The sequence below is a fragment of the Takifugu flavidus genome, chromosome 12, assembly GCF_003711565.1.
Source record: "Takifugu flavidus isolate HTHZ2018 chromosome 12, ASM371156v2, whole genome shotgun sequence".
In the NCBI taxonomy this organism is placed as follows: Eukaryota; Metazoa; Chordata; class Actinopteri; order Tetraodontiformes; family Tetraodontidae; genus Takifugu; species Takifugu flavidus.
Window position 1 is genome coordinate 2,846,222 of NC_079531.1, and position 13,379 is coordinate 2,859,600.

A 13,379-nucleotide genomic window follows, 5' to 3' on the forward strand; every position below is an offset into this window, starting at 1 on the left:
ATTCCCACTGGACCTTTTACACACATACTGGGTCTGTTGTACTGGAGGAGGAAGGAGACAAAAGCCTTGAATCAACCAGTTTCATTTCAGCCAGTGATTTAAAAAAAAAAAAAAAAAAAACCCTAAATGGGCAAATATAGTGCGACCGTGACCGCAGGACCGGATCTGCGACAAGGTCACTTTTAGTTCAAAAGCAAAAAAATGAATTCTAAAAAGTTGTTTCTGATGTAAACGTCCTGATCCAGTCGGAGTGATGCAGCAGTGGTCGCCCGGCGGGTCGCCCAGCAGGTCGCCCAGCAGGTCGCCCAGCAGGTCGCCCAGGCTTCAGTCATCCATCTTTGGAGCTGAAATCGGATCAACCTGTTGATCAGGAACTCAACCTGCAGCTTCTTTCAGGCTCATCTGTGCAAGCGATCATCCACTTGATCCTCCTTTTGTTCCTTTCTTTCTCCCAGATTGAGAAAGATTAACCTTTATTTTCATCCTAAAAACATATTTGAACCACAACCTTGGCTAAATACGAAGCGGGGAGGAGGGTGGGGGTATATTTAATGTATATTTTTTTGCCCTCTTAAAAAGACACAACGCTCCAACAAAACGTGTTGAAATGTGGTTTATAACAGGCCTGACGGGTAGGCTGAGGATGAGGAGGAGGAGATGAGCCGCTGGGTGTGAAGAGTGATGAAGCCAAAAGGGAGACTCAGGTGGGGCTTGAGCAAACACGCGACTCATTTTTCACTGATGACTTCCAGATGGCAAACAAGCCGAGTTCTGTGCCCGGCCCAGGTGATGCTCTACATCTGCATTTATTCAGAGGGGACGGCCCAGATCATCTTCCGTCCTCATTATCCCATCAGTGTCCACGGTCTCGGCATCATTGGATTATGAGGATCAATAGAAAGACACCCAGAGAGGACAGATAACCTTGTTTGGTCTCCCTGACTCCTCTGGGGGCTGTGGAGGAGGTGCTCTCCTCCCGCGTCTCTCATCAGTGTCGCTGAGCACCGGGGAGCGATCCAGCAGCTTCATCAGACGCTCGCTGTCGCCCTTCGTCATCACACGTGCGAGGCAACGAGAGACCGACGGTAAGGTCGCGTACAGTCGTCTTTTTATACGTATGTTTTCATCCTGGAAATATTATTTCAGATTGAATTGAGACAATTTGCTCCATTGATTTAGCTTCTTTTTTTCCTTTTTTTGAATTGTGACTGACGAGCGACTGTTGTTTGTAGATGTTCCTCCACCCCGTCTTTGGTTTTTATTCCATTTGTAGTAGATGGAAGAGGGGAAAACTCCTGACTGACCGCAGATAAACTTGGAAAAAATAAAGCAGGGGCATTCCCAGTTTAAATTTAGTGCGAGGTTCATTTTGAAGTGTGACGCTGCAACACAGGTGAGGTTCTGCAGTGACCTAAATGCCCCCCCCTCCCCCAGCAGGTTAGAATGCCCTGGACCAGACCCCAGGTGGACCTCCATGCTGCTGCAGCAGACACCATGGACCAGTACGCCACGGACGACCACCACTACGAGGGCTCCCTGTTCCCCACGTCCACCCTCATCCCCGTCACGGTCATCTGCATCCTCATCTTCATCGTTGGCGTGACTGGCAACACCATGACCATCCTCATCATCCAGTATTTCAAGGACATGAAAACCACCACCAACCTCTACCTGTCCAGCATGGCCGTGTCCGACCTCGTCATCTTCCTCTGCCTGCCCTTTGACCTCTACCGCCTGTGGAAGTACGTGCCGTGGCTGTTCGGCGAAGCCGTGTGCCGCCTCTATCACTACATCTTCGAAGGCTGCACCTCGGCCACCATCCTCCACATCACGGCCCTGAGTATCGAGCGCTACCTGGCCATCAGCTTCCCCCTCAGGAGCAAGGTGATGGTGACCAGACGCAGGGTCCAGTACATCATCCTGGCGCTGTGGTGCTTCGCCCTGCTCTCCGCGGCTCCCACTCTCTTCCTGGTTGGAGTGGAGTACGACAACGAAACGCACCCCGACTACAACACGGGGCAGTGCAAGCACACCGGCTACGCCATCAGCTCCGGCAAGCTGCACATCATGATCTGGGTGTCCACCACCTACTTCTTCTGCCCCATGCTGTGCCTCATCTTCCTCTACGGTTCCATCGGGTGCAAGCTGTGGAAAAGCAAGAACGACCTGCAAGGTCCCTGCGCTCTGGCCCGTGAGAGGTCGCACCGGCAGACCGTGAAAATCCTGGGTGAGTGTGAAATTAGATCCAGGAATGATGAGAACTCCAACAGCAGAAACTCGGGCTGTTTGCCCCGTCAGCCGCTCGCCATTGTTACTGAGGAAAAACAAACAGGCTGACACATTCCTCCACTCCTCAGCAGAAACTTCCAGTCCCCTTTCCCTTCCCGCTTCACTCTGTCACGGTTTGATTGATGCAGCAAACAAGAATAAGCGAGGACGCGCGCCGCTGCCGCGGCCGCGGCCGCTGAATTATTCAGCCTTTGTCGCTAACTTTCCTTCCGTTTGGCCAAATTAGCAGCGTTTGTGTTTTCTGCAGGAAACTCTGCTGACCAAATATGTCATCCGTCAGGATATTAATAACGTCCATCAGCGGAGCCGCTGTGCCGGCGCGCACGCCTGTTGGATCAAATTGGCTCCATCCATGCTCCCTAATGAAGTTTTTTTTAACCTTCCACTGCCGCATGTCTCGGCTGGAGCACCAGTATTTTGTCTTTAGCTGCATTATCATTAACTTGTGTTGTCAAATTGAAATGAGCTCACTAACCTGCGCGCGTAATAATGGGGTTCAGGCGTGCACGGCCTCAGATCACTTACAGTTACAGGAAGGGGGCAAATAAAAAGGCTGAAATTGTCCAGTTGATAAATGTCACCCTCTAATGAGCACTCCTTTTCCCCATGTGTTTCCCTGCCAGTGGTGGTGGTGCTGGCCTTTATCATCTGCTGGCTGCCCTATCACATCGGCAGGAACCTGTTTGCCCAGGTGGACGACTACGACACGGCCATGCTGAGCCAGAACTTCAACATGGCCTCCATGGTGCTCTGCTACCTCAGCGCTTCCATCAACCCCGTCGTCTACAACCTGATGTCACGGAAGTACAGAGCCGCCGCCAAACGCCTCTTCCTGCTCCATCAGAGACCCAAACCAGCCCACCGAGGCCAGGGGCAGTTTTCCATGATTGACCACAACCCCACCCTGGACGAAAGCCTGACGGGCGTCTGAGGGGCTCCAGAACGGGGTGGGTGGGCTGCGGTTCAACTGGACTTGAATTCCAAATCAGAACAGAATCCCAGTTTAAATTTAGAGGAGATTCCTCCCTCTCTTTTTTGAGAGACGTTTGAGTCAATCCTCCATCGTTACTTCTCTCTGCTGCAGGGTTGATTACGCACACGCACCATTTAGATCACGTTTATGCTCATTTATCAGCCGCTAATGAGCCTCTTTATTAACGACAGCAGCCTGTTTGCCACTAGTGTGATGGAACTGATTTTATTTAATATATCAGGAGCATTTTGCCGTACTGTTTGTTCTTATAAATCACGCAAACCTATTATCTGTGGGCCACTAATTACTCAGATGTGGAAGGGTGTGTGGGTGTGTGTATGTGTGTGTTTTGGGGGTGGTTCCGACTGTCTCCCAAGACAATATGTGGAACATTAAGTTGATTAAAAAATGATTGTGAAAATGGAGTAGCTGTATTCTGTGTATCTGATGCGAGGCCAGCTGAGCCTGAAGGAGTCCCGCCTGCCTACGTGTCAGCCACCACATATAAGCTGACGCCGCTATTGTATTACTGAGGGCCTGTGTTAGATTTACGCAGCAGCCGACGTCCCCACGCCCTCACGTTCAGATTAAAGGCCACTCTGGGAGGACTTCAAAGAGGAACGGGGCATTATGTTGCCATTGCTTTCATTGCTTCCACCTGCATCTTTCCGCAGAAGTTCTCTTTGCTGCCAAGTTTTTGATCATCGGACAAGGAAGGGCAAGAAGGTCGCGGCCCAAATTGTGTGTTCTCATGTTGGAGATCGTTCGAGTATGTTTGAGCGAGTATGTTTCCTCTAGTAAGAAATGCATTGATGGGTTTTTTGCTTTTCAAATTTGCATATCGACAAAATAAACTAAAAAAGTGGCGTCACGGGACCTTTGACACACCGACGCTGATGATTCTCCGGAGAGTTTTAGTTTGCATAGGCCTTTCTGAGTTGGACCTTTAGTCGGGATTTATCCATGTTTTCCAAGGCGGGGTTTGCCGAAATTTGTCTCTGTCAAAGCCGTGTTTATGTCCTGCACACAAAGACAGATCTGCTGGCAGCACAAATTCCTCCGTTGGTTATTTTCGTTGCCGATAACAAAAATGTCTGCAAGCGGCTCACGCAGAGCTGCCAACACCTTCCTCAGGCTCCCCTCACACCGCCTCAAATTATTTAGCTCTGAAAATAAATAGTTCGGTCAGTCCGTCTCTCGGTGCTCTTTATTTGAGATAGCTGCTTATTGTGCAACAATTTCCTGGGGGGGAAATGTGCATCTAGAAAAGTTTTCTGCCTGTGAAGCACATGAGAAAAGATATGGGAACGGTCTTATATTTTCAATGCGCTTTCAGCTGTTAATACAATATTAGGTAATACAACATTTTCAGGTTTTTATATACTGGGATATTCATGTTTTCTGACACAAAAGCTTAATTTAAAAAAAAACCAAAACAACATTTCAATCTATTACTCTGGTCACCAGGTGGGGGTGCCAGAGAGTCGTGATTTGAGGAGCGTAAACGCGTTAATATCTAGCATTAAATTTTAAGTAGATCCTCAAAGTGTTTTGGCCTCTGGTTTCATCTCATTCCCTGGCCTATTTTGCAAACGCAAAGCTGCGTTACCTCTTCGTGTAAGAGTAAAAACTGCTGTTAAATTTGCAAATCCAATCATCTAATTTCAGTCGTTCTGACTTTCAGTCAGGTTGACATTTCTCTGCTTGGGCTAACTAATGTCAAGAGATGGTCAGAATAAAGGGAAACCAGGGTAAACATGCAAAATGCTTTAACTCCACAGAAGAAAATCCGCAATTTGCTTTTTCTTTTGGTTTGCACAAGTTAGTATGCGGAAACGTTCTTCATACAGTAATACCTGCCAGGCTATGCAACATGTGGTCCACACCTTTGTCAGACAGGCTTTTACAGTAGAATCACGCTGATGATACAGATTGAATTCAATTTAAACTACTTTAAAGACGCGTTTGAGTTTTATTTTGAAAGTCTGCGGCAGAAGCGCCCCCCCCCCCCCCCCCCCCCCCCCCCCCTTTTACTGAACTTAAGTGACAGTGTTTGGGAGGGAGGAGGGCTGCAGCGTGTTAAAATTGCGTCCTCCTCCCTCTCGGACTCCTCCATAGAAACGCAAACACAGTGCGCTCCTCTGGCCGCGCTGCGCTCCTCCGGCTCCTCGCAACTTCCCGGGAGTTTCACTGTCCCACAGGCGCAGCGACAAACGCCTTCACCAGGATGGAGGTAACAGATCCTGCAGATGATTCTCAATGTCGTGGTTCTTCTTTTATAGCCTGATACCGTCATGCCACTCATGCAGACGCGTCCTTTCCTACCTGATGTGGTTTAGTGCAGCCATGTGCGGCTGAAGCCGAACCAGCGCGGTGTTTTTAATCATCGCTGGGGCTTTTAATCAACTGTGGGGGGGTTTAATTATCTGTGGGGCTTTAAATCAACGGTGGTGATATTAATCTGTGAGATACATTCCTCGAGCGATGAGCTGAACTGTCTAACCAATAGCACACAAATGCACTTTTACTGAGCAAACTTTTCTACATTACTCAGTATCTCTCTCTCCCTGTCACACACACACACACACACACACACACACACACACACACACACACACACACACACACACACAGGTTATTTGACCTCTTCTCGGTCCGACCCTCCATGCAGTTTCTGTGATAACTGTGATATTTCCACCCTTTTCCAGTCTGTCTTCTGCATTTCCGTGTAATCTGGATGATTATCAACTATTTTCCGCCCATTCGGCCCCTCAGCTGACAAACCCGCACATCTCTTTCCATCTCCGACCACTCACGCCTGAGTGAAGTCGGACTCGGAGGCCTGTCCAAATATCTCCTCACGTGTTTTTCCCGGTGGATTCCCTCGCAGGTTTGTGGCCTCCTCCCTGAAAAACAAGCTGTTCCCTCAGACCTTTTACATCACTCTCAAGGATTTAATGTCATGTGGCAAAAGGGAAGAGAAACACCCATTTTCCCCCCGAAGCACGTGAGGGAGCACATTAGTAATTTGCCACAGAACTACTTTCATACTTACTCTAGCTCGCACAGACCTCATGCTTCCTTCCCTGATGCCAAAATTAAGATGAAATGAGAAGTACTCAGAGGAAATCAGAAATGGGTGACAGCAGTTCAGGCTGGATGTTGCAGATGTTGGGGAGCTTCATCCACATGTGGAAAGACCTGAGCAGTCGTGCCAGTGTTGGCTGGTCGTGCGTGGGTGTGTCACTGCTGCTGATGTCATAATTTACTTCTCATTTCCTGTCTCCTGTAAATAAACAGGAGGTATAAAATGGACACGGTACTTTTCCGTCCTCGCCCCTTGAAATCCTCTGAAAATTGACCGTTTGAAATGGTGCGAAATTGGGCGTCTTAAAGTCAGTCGTGTTCCTCCTGCAGTCACTCCAGCTGCTCTGTCTCTCCAAAGATCACGACGGGTCACTGCAGGGTGAGATCTTCCTTGGCGTCCATCAGCTGATCCTCCTGTGGCACGCGGTCATTCTGAAACCTGGTGTTTCCCCTGGCAAAGTGCTGAAACTATCAATTTTGTGTGTGTGTGTGTGTGTGTGTGTGTGTGTGTGTGTGTGTGTGTGTGTGTTTGTGCCTCCTTTTGAATGAGTGTGTAGGACTGTTGGATGGGTGGTGTTTTTGTCTTTGATGGAAAAAACAAAACCGCAGTGTTTGGGTGGGGGGCTGAGCCATTGCTTTGTCAACCATATGGCGTGCACATTTATTATGTAATTTACAGTCAGGTTAAGAGACCAATAACACAGGAACTCCAGCCAGATGTTAGCTAATGAGTTAGCTGGCTCGGCCTTTCCTTTTGTTATATTTATTGTCATAAACCCCAACGGAGTTATCTGTAAGTTGATCATTATAGTTTGATCAGGCGATATTTTTAAAAGCTCGAACGTGGCTGTTGCTGTCGTTGTGCCCCGTTATCAGGGACGAGGTCGCGCCAGACCCCAAGCTTCAGACCGGAGTTCCGTGTGTGCTGGAGAGGTAGTCTGGGTGGGCACGGCAGAGAGGATAATGGGGAGGACAGTGCAGTCTTTGAACGAAACATAAAATAAAACCACGCCTGCTGCTGTGTTTAAAGCTGTTATGTCATGAGTGGAATACATGTGAGCTGAGTGGAACCCTCTGACGTCGCCCATGAGTCTGCCGCCTCTGCAGCACCAGTGTTTCAGATGTGAGACTTGTCTGGAATGACTTGGAAGGGAGAACGTCGCACTGTCACACACATCTGCGCCCTTTCACGAAAACACACAAGATACTGAACGTCCAGCTTTTCATCTGAGAACCGACGACTCTCAGAGCGCAACACACTGGATCTCCTGTGTAAAAACCAGCCCGTGATAATTGAAACCAGGAGAAGGCAGATTTGTCAGCATCGGTGTCACACCCCCGTTCCTCAAGTCCAGAACTGTGCTGCTGCCGCAGCGCACGTGTGTCATGTCTCGGACTTTCTCATACGTAATAAAACCCCGATGTCCTGGCAGAGAGGGTGGTGGAAAAGTGAGGTGTGTGGAACCAGGCTCGCTCCCAACACCGCATCACTTTTCCCCGGACAAGCCGAGAACTGAAAGGTGCCCGTCTGCGTCCCGTCTCCTGGTCAGGAAAGGAGGTGCTGACTGGAGTGGCCTCTGCTGGAGCCGCTGCTCCGGCTGGGTTCATTGCTCCATCACATTGCTCTGCGTGAGCTTCACCAGCACCTGCAGGAAGGGCGACGTCTCCCCACGTCTCAGTCAGTGAACCGCTGCTGTCCGAGCAGATACGGCCGGGTTCACCGTGGTTTACTGAGACCGAGATCATGTGTTTTTCGGTTTTTTTCCTGAGGAACTATGAAGCAGGACGAGACAACAGCAGGCTTTATGTGCCCTGTTTGTCTCTGTGTTCCGCTTTCACGTCTGCTGGTCACACTGCGAACCTCGTGTCTCCGTCCACAGTCAGGAGAGGAAGATTCAACCAAACTAAACTAAAACAAGGGGGGGTTTAATGTTGTGCACAGCTCTATGAGGTCTATTTTACAAGTGTTGATGAGCTGCCTGCTGTAATCAAGACTGGTTGGAACTTAAAGTTTAACCTCTGATGCGTGTAACATAATGATAAACTGTACATAAGTGTTATCAGCAGGGGACAACTGACATGTCCTCTGTTGTCTCTCATTGTCTGTGGTCCACACTGCAAACTAATCATTATGTCTAATTATAACCCGGCCAGAAATTCCCAACAGGCCTGTGGCTTTTAACATATATATGGTGATGTGTTTTAAATGTGTGTTTTATCGCGGCATAGATCTTCTCAGTGTTTTGGTGCTGCAGCTCTCTATGTGCAGACTAGATTTTATTCAGGAGCCTCGATCACCTGGCTGAGGTGAGAACTGAAGCCGTGTTTTTTTTTTTTTTAATGCCTTCTTTGTTTAGGTTCTCTGTGTACTAGATGAGGGGATGTTTCAGATGTGGTCTAACAACATGTCCAGGGTCAGGCTCTCTTAGGAGCTGTGATTCGGGCTCCCCGCGCAGCTCCGAAGCATTTTCCCAGGACTTCATCCCCAAATATAGAGCTCCTCTTGCTCGCCCCTGCAGGAAAGTAAAGTTTCCCAGTGTTCCACAGAGCTGAGGGGTCCCAGCTGACTTAAACATATGTATGCAATCGTCTACGTGCCAGTGTGGCTTTCTGAAATAAAACAGTGACATGTTTCAAAGGGTTGACCGTGAAAAAGAGTTGCTTAACACGGCAAAACGTGAACGTGAGACAAGAATTTTTTGCTTAAGTGTACACACGAGTGTGAACTAAGGTCTCTAAAGTTTATGTTGTTAAAGCTACTGGCTGAAATCAGATGGAACTGTACATGTAAGGGCGGGCCGCTCATTTCTCCAGCGTGACCTCAGATATGCCCATAAAGATGAACAATGGCCAACAGTAAGAAAAAAGATTTCTGTTTTTGACCCCAACTGATTAAAAGGAGGCGCCGCTTCCTTTGCCTGTGCTGTTGTGCGGAGAATTGGGGCTCAAAACGAGGAGTTTGTTTTATGAAGCACAGGAAAGAGTGAAACAATCAGAGGTTACAAGCTCGTGTGGGTCGTCGCTGATGAGGACTTTTTTTTTAAAAAAAGGGATGAGAAACTAAACTCGGGAAAAAGTGGATTAGGACACAAAATGCCAGCCAGAGACGTGTTGACTGTGGGTCGTAGCGAACGCTGCAGCCTGGGTGGGGTGGGGGGAACTACATGGTGAGGTCATGAGGAAAAAAAGGGAAACTTGTGTCATTAAATGGTGGAATGTGCGTACATGTGAAGCGCGGTGGATGTTTGCTATGAAAAGCAAAAGGAATCAGTCTGCACTCAACGTCTCACAGCCCACGGATGCATGGCGTGAATCATCAGGGCGCAGCGGGAAGGAGGGAACCGCCACTATCAGCTTGGGAAAAGTGGGAGAGACTAAAGGAAAAGTGGCCAAGAAACGATAAGAGTGCAGCAAGGACAGGTCCCTCCGGTGTCCGCCTGCAGCCTGATGGGGAACAGCTGCAGACAGGGCCTCACTTCCTGTGTCCTAACTCACAAAACACACATTAGAGACGACGGCAGCACATCCACCCTCCCTGTGGTGTTTCTCAAGCTGACTGCGGGGGAAATGAAACTCCTTACTATCAAACATCTCCTTCTTCCCTTCATCCTGACGAGAACCCTCTTCATGCAGCGTCTGCTGCTCAGTGTGTCACTAACCTACATAGTGCCGGTTCCATTTTCACACCACCAAAAACACAAACCATCTCCGCTTTGGGTGTATTGAGTGTGTTATTATTAGTGTTTTTCATTGCAGAAAGATTCTCCATCCAAGCCATCTGTGGCTGAGCTGGCTGGAAGGCTCAAAGGTCATATTCTCCCGATGACAACCACTAATAACGGGGTACACGACTGTATTCACTCTTTTTTAACAGGTTGTTTTAATCACGTGCAGAGATTTTGAGTGAAGAGCTTATTTCTAACTGCTCCTCTGATTTCTTTGCAGTTGCCCTTCCAAAGAAGATCCACGTCTTCCCTAAAGTTCCAGAATCAGAAAGATAATGAGGAATCAGACGTGAGTTGTCAGTTTGTGTTTATAAGAACGTCAGTTTCCTCTCAGAACCACAGAATGTACCCAGACGTGGTTTGTTTACTTTGCTTTTTAATTACAACCTTACAACATCATGGGAGGAATGTTGCCAAATTTAGGATACATACATATAAATATCTATCTTTTACCTTCTGTTTAAAGCATGGGAATGTTTATTATAGGCTGTTCTCATTCCAGTGGACTGACAACTTAACTTAAATATTCTCATTTCTGTCTTTCAAACATATTCATTATGTGATCTTGATCTCTTCCAGAAAACAAAACCATTCAAAATCAAGCTGAAGAGCTCGCCCATCATCGGGAAACTGCAGGTAGGTCCACTTTAGATAGAACACAAACACCGAGGAACAGAGAGAAGACAGTGGCGAAAAAGTCCTCGAACAGTCGGGAGCTGCAGATATCTGGAGCATTACTGCCCCCTTGTGTCCATCTGGCGCTGGTGCCTCCGCTGCTTGCATACTGAGGCTGAAGGGAAAGAGCTTTGTCCCCCAAAGCCACAATCAGCTCAGATTAATGATCTAATTGGATCATGGACTGTCCACAGCCTCTGCTGAGGCTCCAACTCCAACTCTGACCGCCGTCCTTCTTTTAGTTAGCCACTCACAAGGTGGGCAGCCATGGGACAGAAAGGCTGCCGCTTCTCTCTTTTCCTCTTCTCTCCTGTGCAGGTAGGATCCACAACTGTTATCCAGCAGACTGGTGGACACTCTTTTAAATTAAATCGCCCGATCGTAGATTAGATCGGCTGAGTAACGCATATGCTGTTCTTAAAGACTCAAGGGGTTATTCAAAGTTAGGAAGTTGACAGGTGACAAATGCTCCTCTTGTGTCTTTTATTTACATAATATCACTTTTTAAAACCGCTGTCAGCTCGATTGTATTTATGTTGACGTTGTGAAGAACAGAATGTCCCAGACAAACATATTTCCCAGGCTTCAGGATCTCCCTTTTCCCCCTGCAGGCCAACCTTGCTCTGTCGCCGACGGCTCTGCTGCCTGCATCCAAAAACTCCGAGGTGAAGCTCCAACCAGCACCGCTGGCTCCAACCACATCCTGCGGGCCACCGAGCCCCACCCTGCAGCCACCGCCGTTTTCCACCGAGGAGGAGGAACCTGCTGTCTTCGACACCCCACCTGTAGCCACCCCACTGCCAAGCATCAATAAGGTAAAGGCGCTAACGCAACGCTCCACATTAGCTTCAGAAGCACCAAAACAAACAGATGAGTTTATTTCAGTGTGCAGTAACGCTGACATGTTTCTGGCTCTGACATGACGACCGGACACATGGTCTCCATCTCCACTGACGCATGTCTGCATGGGTGTCCTGTATCTCCCGTTTAAGCAGGCCTTGGATAAGCCGGTGCAAGATGCCCCCGTGCTGCATGAATGCTGCTGCCAGGGGGATTGAGCACCTAATCCCTTTAGACTAATTCCACTCCCGAGGCACCATCTTGTTCTGTGTTCTCACGCATATATGCTAAAAACACCTGGCGTATTGGAGCCTTCCTGTTTTACATTTGACTGTGGTTCCTGATGCCTCTCAAACGTGTTTATTTCCCCCACACAGTCTCGTGCGCGGCTGTCGTTCAAGAGGCGCCCGCCCACCAGACCGCACAGGAGGTCGGCTGGAGAGGAGGACGGCGCCTTTGCACTCGCTCTGTTCCCGTGTGAACTGTTCAGGCCAACAGAAAATGGGGAAGCAGAACAGGGTCTTGTCAGCCCCGCAGAGGAAGCCAGAATCCTAGAGGCTGAAGAGGACAGGGACTGTGCACAAACACAGGACAAGGTCGAAAATGCCGACCCGGACGACAGGAGGGATTTGGAAGAGGAGCGGGAGGATGAACAAACACAGAACTTGAAGACTATAGACGAGGAACAGGTTTCAGAGCCGTCCCCCACTGGGGGGATAGGAGGTGTTGAAGAGAGGCGGGAAGAAAAGGCTGAAGAGGAACAGCAAGCAGATACTAGCCAAATGTGATCCGCGTGTGGGCGTGAGAGAGAATTCTATATTTAAGTTATTCCATCCTTTCAGAAAACAACATTTCAATAAAGTCTGTGGTTTATGTCCACATAAACACTGGAGGCTTATAAGAGAGAGCTGTTAACAAGACATCTGGATTGTTGCAGCATCAGTCAGAGTCATATTTATGTCATAATATCTGAGGTCTACTCAATGAGACTAATGCAAATTCAACCAACGTGACATCGGATCTGAGGTTAAGTTCAAAACAAGGTCAGCTGATGTTTTGCCATCATTCCATAACACACGTTTAGATTTGTTCTGGTCTTCCTTCGGACTGCAGCTCTGCTTGTCTTTATTTTGTCAGCTACAAAATGAGTAGATGGCAGCGCTACTGTGAAGCAGCTTAGGTAGGTTCACATACACATGAAACGTTAACATGCAAACCCAAGGTAGTTTTCTCTGTCAACTGGACTGGGTTTCTTCTCTTGAAGACGTTTCGCCTTCTACCCAGAAGGCTTCTTCAGTTCTGAAATCACTGGGGAGAGAGCTTGAAAATATATAGCCCCTGTGGTTAACATGCAAAGCGGTGCAGCTAGATCTGACAGGAAATGCATCACATTCCTCCACTGTATCACACAATCTTCAGCCAAACTTGACTCAATTGGTGATTTGTGACAATTCCGTTCCTCCTGTGTCATGAAGGGCAGAATACAGAAGCATCATGCGATGCACCATGTGGCCTTGTCCCTGGTAAGATTCATGCTGATACCACACTGGTGTGGACCCATCCCATGACCTGCCCCCTGGTTTGACCAGAAACCATCGGTGTGAGTTCACAAGGTTGCTCATCCAGTTCAGGCAGCTGATTAAAAGTGATTTTTATAATGCTTCATATTTATTCACATTAGTTGTATTCGCCATGAAATTTGGTAATGTTCTCTGAGGTGTACCTTTGTATTTTGTAATGTTGATTCTGCTTGAAATTAAACGTGTAATCACTCCCATTAGACTAAAATG

General features: G+C 48.1%; 2 protein-coding genes across 5 annotated transcripts; both read left to right on the forward strand.

The window, feature by feature from the left end:
• Window positions 1-552: 552 nt before the first annotated feature.
• On the forward strand, window positions 553-3,687 carry mlnr (motilin receptor). Of its 2 annotated transcripts, none has more exons than XM_057050198.1 (3): window positions 553-1,085; window positions 1,435-2,227; window positions 2,913-3,687. In XM_057050198.1, exons 2-3 carry the CDS (start codon window positions 1,444-1,446, stop codon window positions 3,218-3,220), a joined length of 1,092 nt encoding a protein of 363 aa, XP_056906178.1. In that variant the 5' UTR covers window positions 553-1,085; window positions 1,435-1,443; the 3' UTR covers window positions 3,221-3,687. The 2 variants fall into 2 exon arrangements, with proteins under 2 accessions (XP_056906178.1, XP_056906177.1); XM_057050197.1 differs by having other exon boundaries at window positions 1,438-2,227.
• Window positions 3,688-5,318: 1,631 nt separating this feature from the next.
• On the forward strand, window positions 5,319-13,366 carry zgc:153184 (uncharacterized protein LOC751652 homolog). Of its 3 annotated transcripts, none has more exons than XR_008953071.1 (7): window positions 5,319-5,495; window positions 10,106-10,192; window positions 10,295-10,363; window positions 10,654-10,710; window positions 11,361-11,564; window positions 11,967-12,814; window positions 12,955-13,366. XR_008953071.1 is itself a non-coding variant. In XM_057050201.1 (7 exons), exons 3-7 carry the CDS (start codon window positions 10,172-10,174, stop codon window positions 12,375-12,377), a joined length of 762 nt encoding a protein of 253 aa, XP_056906181.1. In that variant the 5' UTR covers window positions 5,319-5,495; window positions 5,971-6,152; window positions 10,106-10,171; the 3' UTR covers window positions 12,378-13,366. The 3 variants fall into 3 exon arrangements, 2 of the variants coding, with proteins under 2 accessions (XP_056906181.1, XP_056906180.1); XM_057050201.1 differs by adding an exon at window positions 5,971-6,152 and having other exon boundaries at window positions 11,967-13,366; XM_057050200.1 differs by having other exon boundaries at window positions 11,967-13,366.
• Window positions 13,367-13,379: the final 13 nt, after the last annotated feature.